This window comes from Dermacentor albipictus, chromosome 2, assembly GCF_038994185.2.
Source record: "Dermacentor albipictus isolate Rhodes 1998 colony chromosome 2, USDA_Dalb.pri_finalv2, whole genome shotgun sequence".
NCBI lineage: Eukaryota > Metazoa > Arthropoda > Arachnida > Ixodida > Ixodidae > Dermacentor > Dermacentor albipictus.
The window spans coordinates 155,886,283-155,914,172 of record NC_091822.1 but is presented as its reverse complement, the minus strand read 5'-3'; the positions used below and the strand labels follow the sequence as shown (position 1 = coordinate 155,914,172).

At 45.2% G+C, this 27,890-nt stretch overlaps 1 protein-coding gene across 1 annotated transcript; it reads left to right on the top strand.

Moving 5' to 3' along the window:
• Positions 1-757: 757 nt before the first annotated feature.
• On the top strand, positions 758-27,837 carry LOC135915506 (cyclin-L1-like). Its single transcript, XM_065448617.1, has 12 exons — positions 758-1,688; positions 2,311-2,385; positions 2,493-2,602; positions 3,920-4,040; positions 7,745-7,809; positions 12,317-12,416; positions 12,539-12,640; positions 13,780-13,921; positions 16,651-16,732; positions 24,105-24,332; positions 26,664-26,946; positions 27,670-27,837. Exons 1-11 carry the CDS (start codon positions 1,458-1,460, stop codon positions 26,941-26,943), a joined length of 1,536 nt encoding a protein of 511 aa, XP_065304689.1. The 5' UTR covers positions 758-1,457; the 3' UTR covers positions 26,944-26,946; positions 27,670-27,837.
• Positions 27,838-27,890: the final 53 nt, after the last annotated feature.

Below are 27,890 nucleotides of genomic sequence, written 5' to 3'. Positions count from 1 at the left end.
GAGCTCGGTACCAGCATTCGAGTCCTGATCTTGGCGCAGGAGGAAGCAAGCGCATGTAAAGCTCCAGCACGGAGCGCTTACGAAGCTAGATTTGACACCTAACAACCAATGTGAGTTTGTTTTGGAGCAAGAAGGGCTAAACAACTATCATAACTGATTTACAACAGCAGGAATCAGTTCACGCATTTTCATGCAGTTGACGCTTTATTGTGTCTTTTTACAGATGCCGCTCCTGGCTCTTTTTCATTTCTTTTTCTTGTTTTTGCACTTACGTCTTAGTTCGTTTAGCAGAAATTCGCAAGACCGACACAAACCGCGACGATCCACTTCAGCCGCCGGGTTGCTTCCCCCGGTTCCGAAGGGATGCGGTACAATTTGATGCCGACATCCCCTTCGTGGTTGTGACAGTTCTTAACGCAGCAGTATCTGCACTTGTTCTTTTTGTTCACACTTCTCACAAAGGAGCTGTCAAGAGGCCGCGGGGAATCTATTGGAAAATTGGAAAACCAGGCTTGCAGGCGCGCCTGAGCGCACTGCGTCCACTGGTGAAATGACGGTGACGGCCTACCCGCGGATGCTCACCGCCGCTGCCAGGTGGGGCGACATGTACAGGCAAACTGCATTGCAGGGTGCCCATGTAGCCATAGGCTTAGCTGTGACTAGCAGCGACAACCAACGTATGCGGCACTCGTGAGGCGTGTTGGATACACGACCTGTAGGATAGAGGTCGTTAAAAACGGGAAAAAAAAAAGTTCCTTGCACGCGGTTATGCGACTCCATCAAGTCCGAGATTACTGAAACCAGAGATACGGGTGCTGGCAAATTTGTCGAGAACTTTCTCCTCAACACTAGCGCTTCCGTTCACGTTATTTCTGTTCATTACTGTGCGAACGTTTAGCATTTTCCTGCACAGAACATTTCGCGACGCACTGCTGCATCGTACTTTGCTTCTCGGCATTTTCGCTCTTCTAACGTGCACTTTCTTTTTTCGTGTGTAAAGGATTTTTGCGCCTTTTCTACGTTCCTCGGAAAACCTTGTCAAGGCTCTACAAGACTTCTCCATAAAAAGAAGTGAAGTCTGGTGTACATAGCGCTGTATTCTTGCTGTACGTCTTGCTCAATCCCACAAGTTCACGCCACCCTAGCACGACGCAGGGCAATCGGGAAAAATGAAACGTATTCGAAACGTTTGTGGAAACGCAACGCGAGCGCCGAAGGACGTAGAACAAATGCGTTGGTATGACTCATGCGCTCTCAAAAAATAGTTCCCCATTCCGATGTAGGACTCTTTTTCTGTTCTTATAGAACAAATGTTAATGACTGCAAGAATGAGTAATAAAAGCTTGTTTCTATTTCTGAAATGAAAAGCTGGCCTTAAATATTGATACAAAGAAAAGTACAGCGGGGTTACCCGAAGGCGTAGTGATATCTTTTGGTACCTGGCGGCCGTCGTCGGGATGATCAGCGGCGTGAAGATGGCGGTTGTGAGTGCGCAAAATAACTCGGACGGTGCTAAACCCAAGCACGGGAAAGTTATTTTGTTATTAGAGAACTGCATATTGCCGCCTGAGAGATTGCTGTCAACTCCATCAAACGCCGACGGACTGGATATCAACGCCGAAACCGACCTGAGGATACTCGGATGTGAACTCATTCAAACGTCCGGGAAGCTTCTGCGGCTACCTCAGGTAACTTTGACCTCAATCTTGATCGTACCTGTTGTTTTATAAGCTGTGACCTCAGCAGTTGTCACTGCCGAACATGTTTCAAGCCTTATAAGCTCGTAATCGTAGTTATTTGTTGCACTCATTGCTAAGCCTAACAAGTTGGCCTGCGACCTCGCGTCGCAGGCGGATCGCAGACTTCTTTTTGTTAACCATGTGGGTAGGTCTTGCGCGATGTTGGTTGCGGTGACTGTGTGATGCGTGAAAGTTTTTTTTTTAGTGTGGTTCGTTGGCGCAGCCCGTGTTTAATTCGCCAAATGTGTCGTGTTGCCGCGATCGCAGTCCGCATAGGGCTTCTAGTAGCGACGTACCATTACTTGCCGCCCTACTAAGTACTTCCGCCAGGACGTTGGCCCTGTGTTTTCCAAACCGCGTAGCACCCCGCTCTACGTGATGATAAAGTAACGCTGATCTCTAAGCTGGGCGTGATAAGTTCGAGCCTAGGCGAGCATTTTTACTCGCGATTTGCCTTTTTAGAGCATGCCGTGTTTACCGAAACCCATAAAAGAAAGAAAAATTATCCAGTGAAATTATTCAATAGCTACGTCAGCGTCCCATGTAATGAGTATTTCCTTTTTCTTTATAGGTTGCAATGGCGACTGGTCAAGTGCTATTTCATAGATTCTATTTTTCGAAGTCTTTCGTCCGTCACAGCATGGAGGTAAGGCCCTATGTGGAATGTACTTGAGTGTGGGATTTTTTTTTTTTTGTGGAACCTAGCACCACTGTTAAAACATGACGATGCTGACGATGAGTTTCTATTGTCAGATTGTGGCCATGGCATGCATAACACTTGCGTCCAAAATCGAAGAAGCCCCCAGGAGAATTAGGGATGTGGTCAACATCTTCCATCACATCAAGCAAGTTAAAGGAGCAAAGTGAGTAGACTGTATTTTTTTCTCATTGACTGAGTAGTCTTGCACACATGTTTTACAACAGAAGATCTCGGCTTGGTTTCACGGTGTTAGGAAGGGATGTCGCTAGATGCTGCAATGACGATCTCTGATTGGAGCTGGTTGCTATTAAAGCTCTCCTGTAATAATAGTGGCACTTCAGCTTTGAGAAACCAGAAATTTGGGGGTAGATGTCAGAAGAGGAAAGTGTATAACAGCTGTGTCTTACCAGTACTCACGTACGGGGCAAAAACCTGGAGGCTCACGAAAAGGGTTCTACTTAAATTGAGGATGATGTAACAAGCTATGGAAAGAAGGATAGGTTTAACGTTAAGGGATAAGAAAAGAGCAGATTGGGCGAGGGAACAAATTCGAGTTAATGACATCTTAGTTGAAATAAAAAAAAAATAAATGGGCAGGGGATGTAATGAGGAGGGAAGATAACCGATGGTCATTAAGGGTTACGAACTAGATTCCAAGGGAAGGGAAACGTAGCAGGGGACAGCAGAAAGTTAGGTGGGCAGATGAGATTAAGAAGTTTGCAGGGACAACACGGCCCCAATTAGCACATGACCGGGGCAGTTGGAGAAGTATGGGAGAGGCCTTTGCCCTGCAGTGGGCTTAACCAGGCTGATGATGATGATGATGTCTGATAAAGATAAGCGTGCCATGCAGTGCAAAGCTCTACACCTAATTTCGTAGGTGCACTAAAATAGTAATCACCTGGCTACCAGTTGCCACTTCTGGGGAAATTGGAAATGGAACGCTGTCAGTGCATGGAAAAGTTGTGCAGCGACCCAACTCCATGATATTGTGATGCTGTGCTGTCAAGACGTACTCAAATGCAAACAATTACGGCACTACCTTAGTGTGTTGTTTCCAGTGCCACCTGCATTTTGTAACAGTAGCATAATTCAGGCTTCGAAGCACACACTTCGAACTACTCCGTGTCAGAAACCGTTTACAAATTTACTGCATGTCGAATTTGCATATAATTTAAGTGCAACAGGCATTTTGATTCGTTATTTCCTGATCACGTTTCAATTTATGATCTCGCATTGCGAGCTGTTAGTGGGAATAAAACTAGTATGCAGAATGGTTTAACTGGTTTCATTATTGTTATTCAAGGGATTGTGGAAGCAAGTAATCATAGAAGGTGAGCTCTGTAACCCCTACCGCAAAACATTCTCAGAATGTGCCTAAGGGCGGGTTGTTGGTGTGGTCTTCCTTTTAATTTGTGAGAAGGAACCTTTGCTCAGCTCTCTCTGTCTAACTGCAGTGCCATGCTTTCGTTTTGGACAGAACCATACAACCGCTGATTCTAGACCAGAATTACATTAACCTCAAGAACCAAGTCATAAAGGCTGAGAGAAGGGTGCTGAAGGAGCTTGGCTTCTGTGTCCATGTCAAGCACCCGCACAAGGTGAGGTCTTTTTGGTACTTTTATTTGAGCAGCTAGCATTGCCTGGGCCATTTCATAACCCATGTATTGAAGGCCTAAATGCAAGCTAAGGTGGGTGTGGGTTTTAAAAAAGCCACACATTGGAAGAGCCATGCTCTAGACTAACGCAAACCCTCTTAACTCTTTGAGTTTTGAACAAAGCCTGTATATGCGTAAGATTGTAGCGATAACCTTGGTATATGTCTACTGCTTGTCCATTATGATTATGCCTGCCTGCTTCTTTAGTGTTAGGTGCGAGGCTTCCTCTGTTACTTAGATACATTGATCACAGGTGGCAGATCGACACTTTGCGGTGCTAAGAACAACTCTTAGGGGAATTTTAGTGAGGTGTGGCTGGGTGTTACGTTGCTGCACTGCCTGTAGAGATGGCACTGCAGAATCTAGGCATGTGCTGTTGAAACTATAGCAGTGTAGAGGTGGAGTTCCAGTGGTGATCATTACTGTAGCAAGCAATGCAGCACAAGCTATTCTTGTTGGCCAAGTGTAGATGGCGCACGCACATCACATGGATGTAAGAGGCTGTAGGAGTAAAATTTCTTTTGTGAAGTGCGTTTCTCCATATCTTTAATCTCTCCAACTATTCCAGGTTTCCAAACCTGAAAGCTTTAGCTGCTTAGTTTGACACCTCATCAAGGTACTTATTAGGATCCAGGCTTGTTAGCTTCTCTGTCCAGTTTTGGTCTCCTCTATGGTAGCTGCTTTCCAGTGGCATGCACTTTTAGGCTCGAGGTGGCAGTTTTTTTGTTTCATCACATCAAACTGCCAATCATTTGGTACAAGTAGGGCAGTGTCTCTCTTGCAGCTCTGCTGCTCATTTCATAGCTTTCAAGTTAAGGCCAAGTGCCATGCTGTTCCTAACATGTCTGAATGCAGCTCCACAACATAGTGTCATGGTAGGTGCATAGCAGTGAGGATGAGGTTTTTGAAATGTGTTGCACACAACTGTTAGTGAAACTCGGCTGGCTTTTGCTGAATGTAGTTCTGCACATTTGTGGGCTTTCATCTAAGTGGTAGTCTATCTCAGGCATAAGCAGCAGAGCTGGGGTCACTGCAGTTTTATTTGTAACTGAATCGACATACCTGGCTCTGCAGTTTAGTGGAACGGTGCATTGCTGGGCAGCCCCTGTAGTGATAGAAACTGGCTAAGCAAGTTTTGATAGAATACATTGCATATTATGCTGCGTCCGCAGTGAAGAATACATACCTGTAGCATAATGTGCGCCTTAGTTAGACACACCCGAAAACACCGGCACATCTAAGTTTTTTCACTATTCTGTTCCATGGACTGATGCGACCAGAAGGTGTAGATGTCCCCCCCCTGCTCTGAAATGTTAATGGATGCGTTTTAAAGGGACACTAAAGAGAAAGGCTCAGCTTGTTTATATTTTTAAAGTATCCCGAAGAACTGTACTTTCATTGATTTTGTGGTGATATCTTGCTGATATCTATATAAGCAAAAGTAATGATGGTCAAAGCTTCATTTTTTAATCTCGCGCTGAAACCTCAGGGCCAGTACATCACTGTGATGTTGCAGATTGCACAGCATTTCTTTTTTCCACATTTTGGCCATTGTGGTACACTTAATGTCTTTGAAACTGGTTCAGTCTTTGGCTTCTTTAGAATACAATGGAGCCCATTTTTTACCAATATTTAACTAGGTCCCAGTAGAGAGCGTCAAAATCCACAGCGTCAAGGCGAGCTGGTGCGGAAATTTCGCAGCGGAGTCGCCACCTGTTATTGCTCTGGCATCATTTCTGGCACACCAGGCTCCTTCTTGCATTAAGAGTGGCTTTTTTAATATTGTGGGAAGGTAATTCATTAACAGGGCTAAAATTATTTGTCTCTTTTAAAGTATTACCACTTACGTCTGCACTATATGAAAACTCTTGCGTTTAGCTCGCTTGCTGAATGGCGGTGAGGCCACATGACCAGTGGAAGCTCAGCAAGGTCACCGTTGCAGGGCTTGTCTTCTACCCTTACTTTAGGAGTTTGCTGTCCTGCGGGTTCAAACATGAAGGCACCTGCAAGTTGTGTGGGGACACCGAAGTGCCACGTCAGCTTTGCTTATGTGTGTGAGGCCGACTTGCTCTTCGCATTCTTGCTTTTCATGTAACTATTGTTTCTCTAGCTTCTGTGTACACTGCCCAGCGGTCCCAAACAAGCGTTTAGCCGCACAAGTAGCAGGCACATTCCTGTGGGTCTCACATCAGAGGTGATGAACGCTGCAAAGTGCCCCGCAGTCTTTATTATACAAAGATGAAGGAATTACTTCGGTGGTAGTGGTTGCATGTAGCTTACAGGACGCTTATTTGGAACCTGTGGGCTAGTAGCTTTGTTTTTCTACATTGTAGCAAGCACAAAATACCATGTTTAGCTACATTTAAGCTTACCTGCTGATCTAGGGGGCCGAGGTTTGTTGGTGGCAAGTGGCTTACCTGTTCAGGAAAAGGTGCAAGGGGTGCTACACATTTACATTTAAAAGTGTGATGTGCTGTAGAAGTATTCTTGCGGTACTTGCATGCAGCCTTCATATCTTGTTTGGCGTGCATAATGGTGGGGGGAAAAATTCCTATCACAGGTATAGATGTGGGCAGGACAACTTGCTTGTTCTGTTTTATGTTTGTGTTTGCACCCTCCCTGCCATTTAAAACTTCGTAGTGCTTACGGATGGATGCGTGTTACGCAGTAGTGTTGTGAGCAGCATGAAAGGGAATAATCTGTGGCTGATAGACTCGAACAACAGGGGCCTTTGCCTAGTATAGCTGGTAAGGAAAGCACAGCTGGGATTACTATCATTTTCAACTGTTGGTGCTCCCTCCACGTAACTGTTTATTAGGTTTTATTTTTCTTGGCAAATCATTCCTTAGACATGATGCAAGTATTTGGCATTGTTGGCTGTAGGCCCTGTTACCACTTCACCTTTGGAACAGCAGTTGCCATACCTTCTTGCCTTCGCAAGTAGCGCATCTTCACCACTCAGGAAGATGCACAAGTAATTTCAGATGCTTGCGGACCAATGCTCTAGGTACATACTTATGCTCATTGTGCTTGTGTAGTATGACAAACAAGTGGCACGACTAGCTTACATTGGGGTAACAATGTTATGACATTGTACTGTATGCTACATTCCCAACAGCCTACGTGCAAAGAAAACGGATGTGGAAGGGTTGCCAGCAGTTAATAGGACAGCAGAGCTTTTTCCTCTCGCATTTATTTACAACTGGAGCATGTTACATTAGGTATGAAGTGCGAGCACTTGGCCCATGCAACGTCTTCCTTTCACACTGCTCATGACAGTGCTTGAGGTGCAGTAGAGGTAGTGATGTTGCAAGCTTTAGTTGGTGGTCAAGTAGCAGTATAATGGGCTAGTGCTTGCATAAGCAGGGTTCAAAGTCTATGCAATTTGGGAACATACCTGGCAGGCTGGCAGCTTAATGAAAAGTAGCTTCTCATTTTTGCCATGCCGTTTGTGGGAGAGCTGCTTGGATATGCCATGTTTGGTAGCAGGCATGAGATTGTCAGGGAAGGCTTAAGTGTAGGTAAGCATGGTAGGTGTTCTGACAGGTGCCGAGAGAAGCCCAATTACCCTGGTGAAAACATGTGGTCGAAGCCCTCGCCAACAGCTCCGCAGCTGTCTATAACTCTGTGTGTTTGGGATGTTTCAGATTATTGTCACGTTATTACAAGTGTTGGACTGTGAGAAGAATATGAAGTTGATGCAGGCAGCATGGTAAGCACCGCACATTTTCATCCTCTCTTTATTGTTAACGATAAAGCTCTCTTCTATTGTTTCCACTCTATGCATGTGTGACAGAAGGCCGTGAAATGTTGCTTCATGGGGGGGGAGTGAGGTGGCTGGGTGGTGGGGGGCACATTGAAACAGCGTGTTTCAGACATGTAGTCCAGCTGTGCTACTTAGGGGTTGCATGGTGCCCAAACTTGAGAGGTTATGTGTGCATTTCACGGCTTTTGAAGCATACTGAGAAGGCGTTCTGCAAGCGTTCGAGGTCTCACTTTGTGTGCGTGCGCTCCCCTCATTGAGCTGGCGTCCCTCACTAAGCTCGGTAAGCAAAGCCATGGTAGTGAGTGTCAGCTGCCTTTCTTTTGCATTTGTTTCTACAAAGGCTCCGTTTTATGGGTTGCTGTTAATCATTGATGAGCGTAGCCAAATGATAATGCAAAGTAGCTGCTTGCCTGAGAAGCCTTTGATGGCCTACCTCGGCACCATACTGCATTGCTTTGTTTTGCTGCTACCAATCATTTTGCGTTCATCACATTTGCCGAGTGACTGATGTAAGCTGCATTTTGTACAAGGACTCTTTTTGTTAGATTATGCTGAATTTTTTGTCATGGACTTCTTCGAACAGAACCTGTTAGAAACTTGTCCTTGCTTCTTTCTGTGAAAAAAAAGAAAAGATCAATAAACTGGTATAACCGCCAGGAACATGCACTTTGTGTCTGCTGATAAAGATTGCATGCTACCCTGCACTTTTTCTTTGAGGAAAACAGCCCTCTTTGCAGCTATTTTTTCACTATCCTTCACGCGAGTGACATTGTTTCTGTATTGTGAATCCTTTACGCGTGGAGAAAAGAAATAGGAAATGCGCCTTGTGGTTTTTCTGCGTGTTGTCATTTTCTGTTTTTTTTGCATTTCTGTGTTGTGTTTGCGCGCCCTTGTGGTGGTGACTGGCATTAATGGGGTGACTTCTGGGTTTTCACCTAACAGAGCTTAGGTGAGCTGACTGAGGTGGTAAGTAGGTGCGATACACCTGAGAGAGAGCCACCCTGCCAGCGGCGTGCCCAACCCACCTGGGAAGAGAGAGAATGCCTGGCACACAACGCGGGTGCTTCCTCCTCTCCCCCCGTCCGGGCGGGACGCACTCGGCCGGTGGACTGGGTCCCTCCCCGCCCCTTGCATTCGGGCCCGCTCCCTGTGCCTGGTGTGCGTTTGTTTGGTGGCCCTTGTGCTCTGATGCCTCCTCCCCTTTGTCTGCTCTTTGGTGCCACTCCTGACCCACTTAGTGCCTTTCTCAGCTTTCTTTTCTTTTCCTTATCGTCTAATGACAGGGCCCTCGATTTTTGGGGGGGAAATGTTTAGGTCCAGAGCTCAGATTTTAGCTAAGTATAGCCACGGTTGGCAAACATTATCAAGCCATCAGCAAAAAAAGACCATCGCTACCCTTGTATTGTTGCAGGGTAAATCCTTGGGATTGTAGCTGCCAAAGCTTACTGAGCTAGCAGAAAGGAAGGTTATCCTGACAAGCTCTGTCTTATTGGAGGACAAAGGCCAAAATTCTTACTTGAGATTTTAGCTGAGATCAAACACAGTTGGCGAACATTATAGAGTCGGCAGCAAAGGAGGCCATTGCCACCCCTGTCCGAATGATGTCTAAATTCTGAAGTGCTCGCCGAGATTGTGGTCAAGGGGCCACAAAGCTTATTGAGTTAGCAGAGGGAGGAATGATTGTCTTGACAACCACCATCTAATCAAAGACTAGAGGCCTTGTGTGACATTGTAGTTGAGCATTCGCAGAAACTGAGCTAGCAGCAACTCTTGGAAGGTGCAGAGGTGCTTGTGTTAAGATTGTAACTCTGAACGTTTGTTTTAGCTGAGCTAGCACTGAGGGAATCTGTCTCCACACTTGTATTGGTTCAGGGTAAATTCCCAGAGGTTTGTAATGAGATTGTAGTCTGGCAGTCACTGGAGATGAGCTAGCACCAAGTCGTGGAAACGAGGTAAATGCAAAGATGCCTGACTTGAGATTGTAGGTCGGAACATTTGCTCACTGAGCTTGCAGCAACGACAGCAGTCTTCATTCTTGTCTTGGTCAAGGCAGTATGCTAGGGGACCCTCTATTGAGATCGATGGTTCAGCACTGGTTGCTGTAACTGACTTAAGCTAGTAACGGAGCTGCTAGCCTTCACTCTATTTTGGGCACGATGTTGACATCGCGCATGTAAAGAATTGATAGCAGAATATACATGTTGCATATGCACTTCAGCTGATAGAATTAACACCAAACAATGCTGCCTTCTAAAGTATGGTACCTTTTTTGCCCTTTCAAATGTGACAGCGCAGCTTAAGAAACTATATGCAAAGTATGCAGTCCTGTTAACGGTCATCTTCTATTCCATTGCCCACAAATGTTAACATCCTAGTGACCGTATTGAAAAGAGAACAACAAAACGGAGGTTCAGAAGATCGAGGCTTTAAGTGATTATGGTGGTCTAACAAGGGCTGATTCGGGCTTGAGCCAACGACTTGACAAAATTTGTCTTCAACAGGGCAACAACTGCTTACACTGACAAAGGCAAGTCCGTTTGTCAAAACGTTGGCTCCAGCCCGAGACATCCTTCATTAAACCGCCACTGATTACTGACTTTAAATTGTTTGTGGTACTGTTTTAACATTGTGCCATGTGTCGCAGGGCTAAAGCTTATCTATAGCTAAAGCTTGTCAAACTGGGAACAAATCAAGCTGTCTTTCTAGATGGGGCTGGCTTGCTTTTTCCATATTTGCCTCTTTCAAGTGTGTAAAACGCTGAAGTAAGTGCTTAAAGTTGTTGAAAAGATGTGCAGCTTACTTAGCAGCAAGGAAAGCGATCTTAAAATGAACCTTCAGAAGTCCCTTTATTTCATTGCATTTAAGTGTTTATCTGCAAGCATTGATGAGTGTTAGTCTAGGAAGGTTAGTCTGCTGTTTTATTGATAGCTCTGGTTTGCCTATAAACTGTAAATACTCGGCAAGGAAGCTTGTGTGATTTTTCTGCCCCTTAGTTGGGGGTGTTAACGTAATGCAAACTTTGAATGTCTCACACGTGTTGCTTGGCTTTTATGTGAGATCATTGCAGTCTTGTAGACTCTGGACGTTGCGACACAACATGGTTGATACTTTGTGGTGGTCACATCAGAGTTGGTACGTATTCCGAAGTGGATCATGCTTAATGTAGGCCTCAAGGATATTGCTTTTTTTTTTCCCCCTTGTTGTGGCTGTTGATGCGAGGCCTCTGCGGAAAATGGGGCGCTCACGAAGAGAGTGGCCCGCGCACCGGAGAAGCATTCATTACCGTCGCGGATTTGGAACTTTTTGCCCTCTGGGGAGCTTCCCTTGGTCCCAGGGAAGCGTTCCGGAGGTGCATCACTCCGATGTGCTGCCCTGTGCGCTTTCGCGAACGCCCCATCTTAGCCGTCCCCCGTGCACATTTGCTTTTGTGTGTGTGCCTGGACGCACGGCATCGGCCGCGCGCGCCGGGACAGTGACTGCACGTGAGAAGGCTCCTCGGTCGTGGCACTCTCCCTTTGCTGCCCGTTGACGGCGCAAAGGGGCGGGCCACGCGGTTTTTTGTGATGCCACCTGCCTGCTCTTTATTCCTGGTCTTCAATGAGAAGAATGCGTGGTGCTCGGACAGTTCATGGTCAGCGTGGGACCCTGCAATGGTTGCGAGTGGCACTGGACTGATAAGACGGACACTGCGGAGGGGCGATGAGCTGCCGCCTTTGTGTTGCATTTTTTGGGGAACAGCGAGATCGCTTCTTGCAGACTGCCACCCTGGGAGGAAATGCCCGACTGTGCTGACAGGGAGAGTCCCCTTCAGGCTCTCCAGGTATGCACACGCTCTCCTTTTGTTTTTTTGGAAAGCATGGCTGGTTTCGGATGGGGTAGGTGTGATGTTTGAAGCACAGGAGGAGCTTGCTGGGTGGTGTGTGATCAGTGGAAGGAACAAACTCTTTTCAGTGTGCCTCCCTACTGTGGACATTGGGGGGGGGGGTTGGTGGATTCAGTGACTCCGTTGATGGAAGTCTCCCTTTGGCTTAGCCCAATGGACTGACCGACTGGACTTGGCACTTGGACACTCGTGCATCTCGACCGAAGCGTCGTCCGCCTCTTTCATCCAGCATTTGGCAATTTGTGTGTGATGTCTTGCCGAACGTAAAGGTGGGTGACCATCCCTGTGGACTCTTATCTTATGCCCGCAATTTGTTGTCTCTTTAACGTCTCTGGAAAAAGATGCAGAAGGTGACATGCTGGCTTGACTCTGGAAGAGGAACATATCGATCGTTGCTCTAATTTTGTGCTTGTTTAACAAAAGTGAGGTGCCGAAACGCTAGCAGAAACCCCTTCTCGGTATGCAGTCCTTTGCAGATGTCTGATAATGTTGCTTGCTGTATGCGACACGTGTGATGCTGCCCTTCAGCACGGTTTTTACTGATGGTCCTTTCTTTCTTGCCATGCGCAGGAACTACATGAACGACAGCCTGCGCACGGACATTTTCGTTCGGTACAGTCCCGAGACAATAGCCTGTGCCTGCATTTACCTCAGTGCAAGATTGCTACAGGTGAGGTCTGCGTCTGTGGCGTGTGCCGTCTTCCGAGGGAGTGCGGGCTGTTCACTGTGGCTGTGTGCAGACTTGACATTGTAGTGAAGCCTGAAGTTGTCATGTTTTTACCCGTGTTGCAGATTCCACTACCCAACCAGCCTCCATGGTATGCCGTCTTTAACGTTCAGGAGGAGGACATCCAGGACACCTGCAGACGAGTTCTGGCCATCTATTGTAGAAAGGTACGTGTTGTGTTTCTTTAAAACTGGTTGGGAGTGACTGCATTTCACCTTACGGTCCTCTCTATTGGCTTCACGTTCTGCACTAGCTCACGACAGGGTGGAAAGAAAGGACATTGCCTCAGTCATTTATTTTCTGATGTGCATCACTTCTTTACTTTGGCCGTGCTGCTGCTTTACACAAGGAGCAGTATCTTTGTGTTCGATTACTTTTGTGTTCGAATGTGCCTGTTTTAGCTTTTCCAGTGAGGTGGGCCATTCAGATGACAGAAGGTTGTACAGTATGCAGGATACCGTTAATCTCCTGTGTTTTCGATCATAACTTGAAGGTCCCAGCATTCTTTATATCACACTATGACACAGCTACCTTAACACAGTCTCCGTATAAATTTGGCTAAATGTATCTAGTTTGTGTAAGTGTTCCTTAATTAATGTAACAATTGTAAACCGACATTTTTTTTACCATTGTGTCGGTATACTACGGAACTGGATTTGCATGTTAGGACTTCTGTCAGCCAAAGGATAAAGATACTTCACTGTGTAAATAGAAGGGGAGGAAGATGAAGTCGTTAGAAGAAGACCAAATATATAGCAGATGTAGTGAAGTAGGTTTTCGTCCTAGTGTTTGAAGTGCCTGTTACAACTAAAGTTAGTAAAATTTATTTAGAAAGGGGCATTAAGGGATGACTCCATTTGATAGAACTCAAAAAGCGAGTCTTCGTGGCCATTTTTATAGACTCTGTGAACAATGAGGGCACATTAGCTATACCAATGTTATGAGAAAAAAAATCGCAAAGGTCTTTTGAAAGCTAACCTCCATGCTGCTCAGTGCAACAATTAACATCAAAAGTCGCTTTCTCACCTGCATTTGAGATCTGTGACAATTACCTTTGTCACGGTAACCCTATGCATAAGCTATGGTGAGCAAATTGCTGTGAAAGGCAGATAGATGGTGGGACGGCCACTGGGCTGCTGTTAACGTTGACACTGAGGTTATGCTTTGCCAGCTCTGTGCAGTCTTGGTCACGTTGTTCAAGGAGTTGGTAGATAGGTGACAGAGGCTTGTGTGACTGTGTGTGTTGAAAGGAGAGTTGCGCAAATGCGCTTTGCAGCATGAGTGATGTCGCCTACTGTGCTAACAGCCCGATTCGGAGGCCCTGGAGAAGAAGGTCGAGGAGCTCAAGAAGGCCCACCTGGAAGCCAAGCTGCGGGCCAAACTGGCCTCGGGGACCTCGACACCTACTCTTGGCAACGGCGCCAGCTTTTCACCTAGCTCTAGGAACAGTAAGTGCTGTGGCCTTGATCATTACTTGCCATTATTCACTCGGCTTTCGTTTGTCTTTGCTGGTGTTTGCATAGTTTACTGGGAAAGTTGTGTAGCATATCTGCAGTTCCCTATAAAATTTGATAATAAAAAGGGGTAATAACGCAAGGGGCAAGACAAACAGAAGGAAAAGGATGAAGTGCTTGACTTTTTAATTTCAACATGTACCAGCCGGCCCAGTTTAGCATTCTGTTGCAGTTTCATTCCTGTGTAACCTGCTTCTGGTACGGTTCCTACTCGTATCTCTAACACATTACTTAGAACACATCCGCAGAACGACATAGATGCCATGTCAATGTTTAGTTTCTTCCATGTCTGTGTGATGCTGTGTATGTGCCATCTGGGCATGGCAGCTTTATATGTTAGATGTTGTTAGTGAAGCTATCCCTGCTGAGGTAGCTCTTGGTTGCATTGGTTAATGGTTGCTGACCGATGTTGTAATTCAGACAGCTTCGTGGCACCACTACCATAAACCTAATGTATAAGGATGACCAAATTTTCGGAGCCCTTGCAGATTAGTATGATCAGCACCACCATGGGCTAACTTATTTAGTCCCCGTGACAAGCCGGAAAAGAGGCGATTTTGTTTTGATGCACAAGTTGCCAACTGCACCTAAAACATGAGACTAGTCAAGTGAACTCAAGCCACTAGTGTTGAGCTTGTAGTGGCTGCATTTTTGCTTTGCCATGAGTGTTTTACGCATCTGGCATTTTCTTTTTTTTTTTCACATATTAAATAGCAATACAGTCTCTGAAGACTTCATTGGCTGCTTGTCAAATTTTTGCCATTCAGAATCAAGCAGCTTGAAGTGGCGCCATTTCCTTTCCGCACTTCATGTCACATGCTGCTATGCGTTGATGAGTATTTTTGAAAAATGCCAGTTGAGCTATAAAGTCTCTTTATTAATACAAAATTATGTTAGTCGACTCTCGTTACAATGGACCCCGACGATCCGACACAAAACCTCTGTTTTATCCAAACTCCATAATATTCAAAATGCCTCACTTCCCAAACTTTCATCTCAAACTTTATTTTGTAAAGAGTAAGTGGCGAATGTTCAATATAAAAAGGCAAACAAAAAAAGTCTGTTTTGCCTGAAAGGCCAAGTATCAATTGTGACAGCAAATTAACCCTTTGAGGGTCTATTTTTTCGCCATATTCGACCGCCCAGGGTCGATATTTTTTTTTTTTGCAGATTCCGATTCTTTTTGGGCACTTATTTTGAAAAAAATTTACTGTAATTTTTCTAGAGTGACCGTAAAGTGAGAAAAAAATATTTTGCATTGGTCAATATGTACTTTTCATTCATGAATAACAATAAAATAAACTTATAAGAATAAAAAATTTGATGCATTGTTATACACATAGTTCAAGGCTTTGAAAATCTGCACACGAGAATATTTCGCAAGATTCAAATATTCCTGCTCTTAAACTAATATGTACATCCATAGCGTAATCAAACTGTATAGATGCACTCACTCAAGAAAACTGTGTGGTTGTGTGCCCATCAGAAAAGCAAAATGTGCGACAAACTTCCGCTAGTCATCTTATCACTAAACAGAGGCAATTAGTTTTGTGAGTCTCAAAAAAAAAAAATAAAAGAGCAACGGAAAGCATGCACGGCGGCATCCTTTGTATGCGCACCGCTGTAAGCACTGAACGAGCGAGAAACAAACGGGCGCCCTTCGACCGATTCGTAACAAGATAGCCATTAGTTTTGCAATTTCAAGAAGCCGAAACCGCGTGCGGAACAAAAGCCAAAGTGCCGCCCGCCTGCGCACGCACCGATGCGCGAGCGGTAGTATATAGGCGCGCGGGAGCAAACTAGTTCTAAAGCAAACCATGCAATGAAAACCGAGAGTGTGAGGCAGGTGAAAAAAATTGCCTGTATTCCCACATAGTGGCAGCATGTGACAGAAAAGAAAAAGTTAGGAATTGGCATGCTTTTTAAACGTACAGACGGCGCCGTAAATATACGACATCGACCATTTTGAACTTGTTCACGTCACCGTATATTTACGTCATTGACCCTGAAAGGGTCACGAAAGATCAGAGCAGCAGTAACAGCGAGCAAATTGACCTCCGTGCTGTCTTGCTTCAACACGGACTAAACTTAGAAAGCACAGTGCATACGAAGCTACCGGCACTGGGTGCACTTTATCTACATTGCAGATCGCTTTCAAGATAGAGCACCTCTGCCGTAAGCAGCAGCCGCCGGAGTAGAACCCCTCCTTTTTCTAGCCTATCCCCAGTGCTTTGCCCAACCTTCCTCCCTGGCGCGCGCGATATCGCGCCACGATCATTGGCTGACCCTTGCAAGTCAATTGTCCGCTCGTGTCGACACAGCAAAAGTATGTTTTATACGCCTGATTTTTAAAAAAAAAAAAAGAGACTAATTTCGTTTGTTTAGTCTGTTGTGGCACTGTCCGTTAGAAGCGAACTTCATTGCAGTAACAAAATAAGTAGAACAAATTAAGACTGAAATATGGTCTGTTATATTCGGAAGTTTGTTGTATGCGGGTCCGTTGTAACGAGCGCAGAGCTGGTCCTCGCCGAGTCCAAGCTATTGGCCAGCGACTTGACAGGAATGTTCATTGATCAGTCGTTCAGATTCGATTTTCGCATGTTTCCTGCTTGTGGTTTGATACAATGATGTGATGTGTTCTTGTGTTGTTCCTTCTTCACCAGACTCACCAAGGCAGTCGCCCATATTAGACTCATCAACAAAAAAGAAGGAGGAAACAAAACCCCCAGTTGAGCGAAGCCCCAGGTATGTTGGGAATTGTTTGGTGAATACTATTTGTGTGTGTGGAGCAGAAGCTGCTGACATGGGTGTGATGTCAATTGGGAGCTATCCATATGTGCAACTAAAGAAGCAAACATATGGCAAAGACGTTGCTACATATTCCTCTAATGCCCAACACGTCATGTATGCTACGCTGAGCTTGATACCTGAAAATTATGATTTAAGGGGGGAGGCTACCCTGGAGACCGAACTTTTTTTATTTTTTAAGATATCCAGATTAAACTTTCGGGGTACGTTCACACCACCGAACTATGAGGAACTGCAAAGTTTCATGAAGATATGTTTATTAGTTCCAGAGTTATTGAGGTCTAACTAGGTGATTCATGTATATGCCTGAGGAAGAGCCTGGAGAAATGCCAGGACATCGTAGGAAGCTGAAATTCACTGTGATGATCCCTTGATAGATATCCCTGGGGGCTAAAGAGCCCTTTTCTTTAATTTCCCCTCCAAAAAATTTTAAGACAACTTTGAATTTGATGTAGCCTGCAATGACCACATTAATAAAAAATTAATTGCTTATTATAATCTAACTGCACCAGCTTTCAAAAAAAACAAGCCTGTTACCCCCTGGCAAAGTCATTCAGGAACAGATTAAAAAAGACGGCATACAAATCTGAAGAGCGGTTCTTGAGAGATCGCCTTCCCCAGCACCACTACTAGTGAAAAAATCCATTCCGAGAAAACAGGCCTTAAAGTTGAACACGTGTTTTCTTTATTAGAAAGCTCCTGCGGAGCTTCTAATTAGCTCTTGCGGCTCCAGGCACACTCAGTGTGTCGGATTTTTTACTGGTGACAGCCGAAAGCACAGTTCCGCCGCTGAAAAGCGTCTATGCAGTCGGCACTCGCTGCGGAAGATCGGAAGTTCGATGCTCGTACAAGACGCATATCGCGCTCTCGTGCACCGAACATCTGCACCATCTTGGGCTTTGCCGGCATCGCGTGCTGTGAAGAACTAGCGAAAAAAAAAGAAAAAGCTGAGCAAATAATCTAAAAGATAGCGAAAGGCGATGAGCAGCTCTCAAGCTCATGCAAGGGGCAACAACGACGCAAGCGCGGCGGGCGCGGCATCAAAGGGAGCAGCCGCCGCTGCCCGTGCAGCAGCCAATGGCAGGCGCGCTTTAGCCCACGAAATTTGAGCAACCGCCGCCGCCCGCGGAGCAGCCAATGGCAGGCGCGCTTTAGCCCGCGCGATTTGAATGCGCTGCTCCGGCCAATCAGCGCTCCGCATCACATCGCGGGAAAACGCCAATAGCGCCTCAACCGCGCCGACGATGCCATTTTGCAAGGCGGCAAAATAGAGACAAAGAATCCACGGTCAAAACGACACCAAGATGGCGCGGGCAGGCCGCATGGGCCGGGAATGGCGCGTGCGCGAAGTTTGACTTCATTTCGGCATTTGCGCGTGTTTTGAGGGCCGCGGTGGCCTCAAAAGTAGCATATTTTTGGTACTTTACGGTTGAATTACGTGCTGATAATTACAGAACAGGTAGTTTATGAGACATACAACCAAAAAATATGGTTTTTCAAAAATCAACTTTTTCGCGATTTTTCGGTCGTCAAGGGCCGTGTCCCCCCTTAAGGGGGGACGCGGGTCTTGAAATCTCGAAAAATGGTCAAAAATGGCAATTTTCAAAAATTGCGTTTTTGAAGTCTTTAATGTCCCAACTATGCCTCTACAAATTATTATGGCTCAATTCCTACTCGAAGTATTAAAAAAACGGTAATTTATAAACGTCGGTGAGCCGAAATTGAACGCCAAGCGCGAAGGTTTGCCTCATTTTCAAGCTGCCGTAGCTCCGCGCGACGCGAACCGATCCGCGCCATCTTGGTCTCGTTTGAAAGCTGGTTTCCCGCTCTCCATTCTGGCGCCCCTCGGCACGCTGCAGACCCTCGTGCAGCGGAGCGATCGGCAACCCAGGCACCCGTTCTCAAGCGCGAAATCGTCGCGAGACAGCCGCTGATTGGGTGAAACGGGCGCCTCCCCGAGGCGCAGCCCTCTGATTGGCCGTGACGCCTGCCGCGGCCCCGCGGCCGCGTTGTTCGACTCCTTCACGTCGTCTGCTTTCGCCGGCGCGCACGTCATTTTTCGCATTCATCTTTGTTTCCTAGTATTTTTCGTTCTGCCTTTTTCTTTATCGTTCTTGTAGATATTTTGGCTATTGAGTCGCTTCTTTTAACCAAGAATTTCTTGCTTTTGCGTGCCTGGTGTCGTTGTTCTGCGTGTCGCGATGGCGCGAGACGCGCGCTTGAAAGCAAGCACCCGAAAAGCAGTCAGCAAAAAGAGGCGCGCATGGAATAAGAGCGCTACATCGTCGAGAACTACAGCTTCGGTGATGCCGCAAGCTGCTGTGCCCTTGGTGGATGCGGCTGGACTGAGCTCGCCAACAACAGCTTCGCCGGTGGACGCGGCTGGACAGTGCCGATCGGTGTCAACTTCGGTGTTACCGCAAGTCTCTGCAGTGCCGGTGGATGCGCCTGGACTAAGCCCGTCGAAAATGCTAACTTTTGAGACGCTGCAAGTCGCTTCGGATTCCGTGTCGTCGAAAGCGGCCCAGCCGGCTGAGCTAAGCCTAACGTCGACTTTGGCGTTTCCGCACGCCGCTTCGGTGCCGACGGACACGGCTGAACCGAGCTCGCGTGCTCAACGCTTCGACACGGTGTTTTGCGCGGAGTGCGCGGGGCGTGAAAAGTACGCAGACAACATTAAAACTTCATTGGCGAAGAAGTCCGCGACTTCCCGCAAGTTCGAGCTAATGAACGTCGGCGCAGCTAGTGAAGACGACTTTCTGAGCTTTTTTTTTTTTTTTTTTTGTCAAGTGCCAATGCAATACAGAGGTTTTCACAATCTTTACATGAACAGATTTCTGTGAGTTTGGTGTTATTGTGTTCAGTAATGACTGGGCTGCATGCTAAAGCATTAAATTTTTCCATGTGATAGGTAAACAAAAGTGGCAGAGTAAGCAAAACTTTGAATGCAATTTTCTCAGCTTTGCTTTTTCGATCAAATGCCTTTGCCTTACAGAACTTTTCATAGTGTTTGCATCAATTGATTTTATTGAATTAGGTATAATTTTTTTCAGTAAAACCTCAGCTACATCCTAAAGCTTTCCATTTTTCATTAAACCCAATAGGCTAGCAATTAGGTCAGATGCAAGCTAATTACTCCTGCATTGTTTATTCTTCCTACTTTGTTATTCATTCACGACCTCTATGATCACTTTTTAAAAATTTCTTTAGCTTTAGGATGTGCAGTGGGCCCTTGGAAATGAAAGCTATTCTTTGAAACTAGTTTTTTTAATTAAGAAATTAACATAATGGCCCGTAAGAAAAGACCTATGTGGGATCAATTATTTTGCAATATCTTCATTTCTAGATGAGATATATAAAATCTGAATATATATTTGGGATCAGCATTCAAAGATATATCTGCATGCCAATTTTCAGGAAGATATGTTAAGAAATAAAAAAAAAAGTTTTCAAGACCCTCATCCCCCCTTAAGCATAAGAAACCTAATCCATAGCATATTGTAGTTTTTTGCTGGAGCAAGTTCTACCCACCTATTCAAGAAAGGCACCTTTAACCCTCTATGGTGCCATATATTGAATAAATACCTGAAAATATTAATTGCTGGCTTATTGTGCCTAAGAAACCAGTTGTAAACCATTGTACAAGAATGAATTCGTTTATGTAAGAAATATAATAAACGACCAATATTTTGGACATGTACGATAATTTGGAGACGCCTTCGCGAACCTTGATATGTTGAACAGCACAGTGATCGCAAAATAGTTTGATATAGCCAGAATTCGATATATAATGTCATGTAAAAAATTTCCTCAAAAGCTTCTGCAAATCAATCAGTAAATCAAGGGCGCGGTTGGGGATTGTTGTTCGGAGCACGTGTTCGGTTGCGCCGCACGCAATTAGCCTAGGCTGCGCCTATTTCGTCAGCCACACGAAGTCGGCGTGGTCTAGGCCAATTGCGTGCGACATGACTCAATGCGTGCTCTGAACAATGATCCCCGACTGTACCCCAATCGGGGCGTAGTAAATACTCACTTAAAGCTTCACACAGAGTATTTATTTATTTGACTGGAAGTACTGCGACAGTGTAGCCTGCCTCTTATTTGCAGCCGCGTGCTTAAACACAGAGTCCTCAATATAGCCTTAAAAGATCCACAAGTGATAGGCCGTTAACGACGTAGAAGGGCCATAGCAGCTACAGCCTCAGTGAAGTGGGGAGCGAGGCGGCGTCAGCGCTTGCGGGATCAACTGCGGCAGCATCTTCCTTTGGCGGCTATTTCTGCTTCGATTGCCACGTTCCTCCATCGAAGCATTTTGAAACACTGTCACTAACAAAGTAAGAAGTGGCGTTTTTCAAGGCGTCTATGAGTGTGCCCAGTGAGCGTGCTGTCGCACGTCTTTGTGGGTGCAAACCGCCATTCTTTGCGAGCCGCTGCAGGTGCTGAGCGTGGCACTGAGGAGGAGTCAGTGCGGCAAATGCAATGCGTCGTTGACATCGAACTAGCCAAGCCGCCTCGTGTGTATGCCGCTACGTTCAAATGGCACCCTTGGCGCTGATCGATGCGTGCAGCTATAGTGCGCAGCAATCAGAAACACCTATCGCACTACCGCTATCTTTGAGAGTGTTGCGGGAAAGTTCACCACCTGTCAACTCGGCACACACGGTATAGGGCTCTGGAGTTCAATATATCCATTTTATGTCCGACTCCTTTCAAAATAAAAAATAGATGTGGTTTTTTCCAGGTGATATAGAAAGTGTTCGGTATATCGGGGTTTGGCTGTATAAGAATGTCAGAAATTTCAAACGCAAAAACATTCGCCATCTGACCTTCCTGACTTTTTATCATCACTGCCGCCATCTTAATCATACCGCTACCTCGAACCGGCACACTCGCACGCAGATCTGCTAGCAGCTGTAGCCACCACCGCGACAATGCGAGGCCTAGCTACTTTGACATTTGCTACCTCGCTTCTTTCTGTTTACAGCATGTTACGCAGAGAAGCGTATGCGAAGTATTGCGGTGAAGCATACTAATAGTGGGAAGGGGCAATTTTCATGAGACATGGTATGTATTCCGTGTGCTCCCTCGTATCACAGTACAAGCACTGATATGCCTAATAAGTGTACTGGCAGGCCTTCAGAGCTATTTTGGACCTGCCTGTGGCAATTTGAGCCTGGGAAGTAAAAGGCATCTGCACCCAAGTTCAAAGACATTTTCACAGCCCCTACGGAGTCCGAAAAATGACTTTCATGGTAAACACTGTTTTGTACCATTGTAGTGCAAATGTGTGCTCATCACTGGCACTAGGTATGCGCTGAATGCGTGCCGATGGCCATTTGTAGCAAACTACAGCATTCAACTACAAGAACCAATTTTGTTTTCTATAGAAGAACACGTTTAGTATGCTTTCAGTGGTGTTTACTTGTGCCACTGTGTTGCACTATGGGTGATGTTGAGGGTGGTATGATGGGGGGATTATTTATTCATTTAGTGTGTAGACGCTGTACTGGGTTTCAAATTGGTTCCTGAGGAAGTGGTGCTCAAAGTTGTACCGGTTGTCTCCTATGCACTGATCTGGTTAGACAGTGTTATACTGCGCCATCTTTGGGGTTGGCCCGCGAAAGGGGTTAGACAGTCATGCGAAATTGGGTAAGCCCCCAGAGAATGATAAATGCATTAAATAAACTGGGCTGCATTGATTCAGAAAAGAGTGAGCCAAATTGGCATATTTGAGAAAAAGTCTAATTTTAAAACCACTAATGATGTCCTCTTAGCAAGCGGTCACACATACCCATGTGTGTGCCTTGTTTTAGTGGGAGAAGCTGTGCTGTTAAAAAAGTTCATGCCTGTATTTCTGGTTGCTGCCATCTTGTATAACATTACAGAATGCCTGTAGGTAAGAGAGCCAGAAATGCAAAGAAACCATGAAACTTACTACCTCTGGCAAAAGAGTGCCAAATGTTGTGTACTATCACACCGTGTTACTGTACAGTCACGAACAAGAATTCGAATGATTCACGTGCATAAGGAACGCGAAGACATTCAAATTATAATTGTTTTTTTTTTCTTTTCTATGTAATCTTAGTTTTCATGCAGCTAGGACAGGCATAAAAATAGTCACCAAGAGAAAACTTGAAAAGAATACGAGCGCACTTGCTACAGCCTTGATGGAAAATTCGCAGGCACTTCTCCCTGGAGGAGAAAGCCTGTATAAGCAACATTGAAAAATAAGTATGTTGCTAAACAGCACTGCAGAGATATTCTACATACAATTAACGCTCAGTATAGCAGTCTGTAAAACTGGCACTCTGTTATATCAACATTTCGTTCTACAATAGATCCTTGTTTTTACATTATGGAAAAAAAAAAGAACACTAGGAATAAACATAATCAAAGCCACTGAAAATTTCGCAGACTCAACTTTTGTTGATATCTACGTAATGCGAAGCATCGCATGCGTGCTGAGCTGATGGGGCTAATCGAGCTGGACCCCACAGAGTACAGTTGACTTCCATAAGTTCGACCTTGGCAGGACTGACGAAATTGATTGAATTATTGCATGGGTCAAATCAAACAAAATGCAAAAAAAACACCCAGACACACTGCTGATTAATTTGACAGCATTTGCCTGACTTCAACACACCCCGAAATCAAACGTGCACCCACTTTCTGTGCCCAAAGTAGAAAACTAATGGTCAGTCCATTAGGCATTGCATAATGGCGGCCGGTTTCCTAAAGTCAGCTTTGCTGCAATATTATCCCTAGATTTCGGTATAGCGTACTTTGAAGGCGGTTTCGGTTTTGTATCTGATTGCATTGCGCAGGCAATTTACTGCCCAACTTTTCTGGAAAAAAGAAAAGATGTTCATTAGAATCTGTCAAATATTGTAATCGGACATCTTTTAAAAACTTTCTTACTTACTTTTACTTATACTTTTTACTTATAGTTATTGCTTGGAGATCTTCCCAGGACAGGCCGAAAACGGGTGCTTTCGACAGATGATTTGATATTTGTACAGTGTTTTCACAGTTCCCCCAGGGTACACTGAGGCAGACTGCCACTAAAGGGGTCTTTATTGGGGTCACCATAGGGGTAAGGCACGTGCGGGCTGATTAGTCAAGTTTAAGTTATTTGGCAGAGGCCAGTGTTAGGGGCTGGAAGTTAAAGGCCATATAAAAGCATAGGTGCCGGCCAGTATCGAATTAATGGAGCCAGTGGAAGTAATGGAGTATTCGCAAGGTCCGCTAACCTGTTATGGCATTAATTGTGGTAACCCATTGCTCATGTGTTGCTTCGTTCTGGCCCCAGGGTGGACCGCACTGCCTCCAACCACATTCCCGGAACGGGGACCAAGCGGAAAGCCAGCCCATCATCGCCGTCTCCTGTGCGTAGCCGCAAGGAGACTTCCCGCCAGGGACACTCGAGCTCGTCGAGCAGTGGCAGCAGCCCTCCCACCTTGGGAGCCCCTCTTGTTCGAGGGCGTACCCCGCCCCGGAGCTACAAGGATTCTGGCTCTGGACTGAGCTCTCCTGTTAGGTAGGCTGCATTTTTACTTGCCTGAAACTGGAAAAAAATGTGGGTCATCGCAGTGGTATCTGCAGCTGCTGTTGCAACCCTCCCTTAACCCTTTGAGGCTTTTTGCCACAGTGCCGATCTTATGTTTTGAAATATTGCACGTATTCAACGCGGCTGGTTGTTGAAAGATGCTGCAATCTTTATGGAGTGACACATAGTTTGAAATTGTATTTCTGCGCAGCAGTAGGTACTAGTCTTTACCTCCGGGCACTTGGTCACGAGGTTTCCCGCTTGTCGTCTACTACCTCCAGCATGTGCGTGGAAGCCGTGCTAGCGTTTTTTACAACCGCCGCTGTCATATTTACTGTAGCCCGGTGCAGCCAAAGTTCAGAGATACTAATCTGTCCCCCTGGGTGCTGTTCAGCTCTCAGGTGTGGTTTGCATAGTCCCGCACACTTGAGAGCATAATCATGGTTTCACTATGATGAAATATGTTTTTGAGACAACAAATTGATAGCCATAACTTTTGCTAGACATTTTTCTTTATCTCTTACTGTATAGTGCATTTGTGTGTATACTGTTGGTAGTTGTCAGTGTTGTTGTTGTGTTTTTTGAGACAAAATATATGTTGCAATCCATTTTTTTGTAGTATTCATGAGTTTTCAATCATTTCCAACCGCTGGAAACTGCAATAATAAAAAAAAATTGACCACGGGGGTGTAGTCTGTGAAAAAATTCAATCCTGAAACAGTCAAAGGCAACCTGTCCCTGTTAAAGTCATCCAGTATCCGATAGTGTTGTCTACAAAAAGAGATAACTTTTGAAAGTTTTTATTTTCAAGTTTTAAACTAAACTTCATTCGACTCTGTGGCCTTTCTGTGCAGTAAAATATACAAAATTGCCAGTTAAGCTTATTCAGTTTCAGACCAGCACTTTCTTCTTCAATGGTACTTTGCTGTTGTTCCTCTGGCATTTTCGACTGTCAGTTTTTGTAGTGAAGGAAGTAGAACCTCGTTCATATGTTGTTGAAAAAAATCAAAGAAGAAACATGCTAACCGGGTAAACGTACAATCTCGAGTAACAAAGAAAAAAACAATGTGACAGACTCCACTATTGTTGACAACCAAATTGCGCGGATTGTTGCAGCATGAGATGCTGATGCATGTCGAGCTGTTGGTGTTGAGGGACTGTTCAAGCCTGCTGTAGAGGAGGCTGCCGACATCATCTCTGTGGGCGCTGTAGCTGCTGTGAAGTAGGTGTATAACGAGATGGAGGTTGTCTTCACTAAAATGAAACTACCTTGAAAGCAATCTGCCATGTGAACAAAGTGCGCCCAGTGCCGGTAGCCTCGTATGTGCTGCGCTTTCGACATTCTGTTCGCGTTGAAGCGAGACAGCAGGAAGGTTAATTTGCTATCGCAGTTGATGTTTCACCTTTCGAGCAAAACTGCGACTTTGGACGTTCGTCACTCACTGTTTGCAATAAAGTTGTTAGACATCGCGACGAAAGTTTCGGTATTGAGGTGTCTTGGATATTACGGAGGTCAGATAAAATGGAAGTTTTGTGTCGGATTATCGGGGTCTGTTGTAACAAGAGTCGACTGTATAACAAATAACAAACCTATACTAACTGCGTTGAACCTCCATCATTACACACCCGCGTACAGTGTACATCACTTGCCTTGGCATCTACCTTTTTACCACACCTTATACCGTAAACCGTCCTTATCATACAAGGTGGCTCATTATCTCAACATGCTGAAAATAAAGTTTCTGAAGCAGGCAAAGTCGGCAACAGCAAACAGCGACGTTTTCTCGGATAGCTCAAACTGTGACAACTCTTGAACTGATGGGTTGATGGGCAGAGTGGTTAATTTTGGAGCTTTCACTATAACTACCTTTCACAACAACGAACGATTTTTGTGGCAGTCCCATGTGATTAATTATATCGAGATTCGACTGTAATATGCATGGATGCCTGTGGTAAATGTGGAGATTTGTGCATACAAGGGCCGTGTCTCACATAAAGCAAGTGCAGGTTCACTATGCGAGCAGCTAACACTATACACTTGAGCCAATTTATGAGGTTCAGACATTGCTCAACTTAGAAAAATAGTGCTTTGAAAATTTCACGTGTAGCAGCATTGGCATGCAGGCACCTTTGACATATCAGGCTGTGTGTGGTGTTGTCCCTTTTCAATGTGGTAAAAATCACCTGTCCAGTAGCCATCTTGAATATGCACGTTTTTTCTTGAACTGTGCTTTTTGCATTTGCTTTTTTAGCACTTGTGATGTATGTGTAACCAGGTGTCGCTAAATTTAATTAACCAGGGCACGCACACTCGCTCTGCAGATCCAAGCTTGAAGATGGACGGTCCAAAGACAGCTCCAACTCAAAGCGACACAGTTCCCACAAGCGCAAGAGGAGCATCTCCTCGCGTTCCCGTAGCAGGTCGCCATCACACAGGCATGGCAGCAAGAAGAGCTCAACCAGTAGCCACCGGTCATCACGCCACAAATCGCCTTCTGGCCACAGCGAACACAACCACCGCCACCACCGCTCCTCGTCATCTAAAAAGGAGCGCTCGAGAGAAGGCCGGAACCATCGCACAGCCATAACAGCCCGGAGGTGAAAGGTAAGGCGTCTTTTGGCCTAGTTTGTGTCGTTATATTTTTTAAATTTGCAGCCAGAGACATGAAAGTACACAACTGCAGTCCCCACTGCTTTCTTGGAAAGAGCTCGACTCTGTAAAGTTAATACGGCTTCACAGCTTTTTCTCTTCCCATCCAGCCTTCCCATTAGTCTGCACTGGGTTTAAACATTTTGATCATTGTAATTGTCGGGCTGGTTATAGTCTTGCATTGCTGGCAAGTAAAATTTCGACAGCAAAAAAGGCAATGCACACAAAAAGGGCATACGAAGACAAACTTTTGTTTTTGCCTTCCTTTCCTTTGTGCATCGTCTTTTTGTTGCACTTTTACTTGGCTGCCCCCAAAGCCTGTTCCAACTCCTAAATGTTCTGTGCCCTTGGAGGTATTCCAAACTGTGTTCTACAGTGCTGCATGTCTTTCATAAGGTAAATGATAAAATCGTTACTCATACTTCTGAAATGTCCCTTCTCCCACGTATTGAGCATTTTTTTTCTTAAGCTAGTCAACAAGTGCATCCAGCGTTAGATTACTAAAAGGAAATCTGGCACTGCAATGGTTCAGCTATGGGAATAGCACAACTACATGTTTGTCTAATCTTTATCGCGCTTCACCTTTATAACAATTACTGTACAAAAGCAGTGCGAAGTGTACGAGGTGACAGCTTGCCGTGTGTTGCTGATCATGGCCCTTTGTTTCCTTTTGTCTAGGAGGCCCCAGTGAGAGATCAAGACACTTCATCTGTAAATAACATCGCAGTGAGAAAAAGCATCAGCCTGGATGAGAGAGTGAATGTGTATGCGAATGCTATGTGTATATAAAATGTATAGAAAGAATGTGTACAAAGAAAAAAATGAAGAGCATTTTCGTACAACAAATGTCTGCTCTCTTTATTTCCTTGTGTGAGGGGAAAAAAAATCTCGTTTTATTT

Coding starts and splice junctions, on each gene's coding strand:
- LOC135915506 (XM_065448617.1), top strand. CDS start 1,458: ATGATCAGCGGCGTGAAGATGGCGGTTGTGAGTGCGCAAAATAACTCG. Junction 1,689..2,310: donor AGCTTCTGCGGCTACCTCAG/GTAACTTTGACC, acceptor TTTTCTTTATAG/GTTGCAATGGCGACTGGTCA. Junction 12,417..12,538: donor TCAGTGCAAGATTGCTACAG/GTGAGGTCTGCG, acceptor CCCGTGTTGCAG/ATTCCACTACCCAACCAGCC.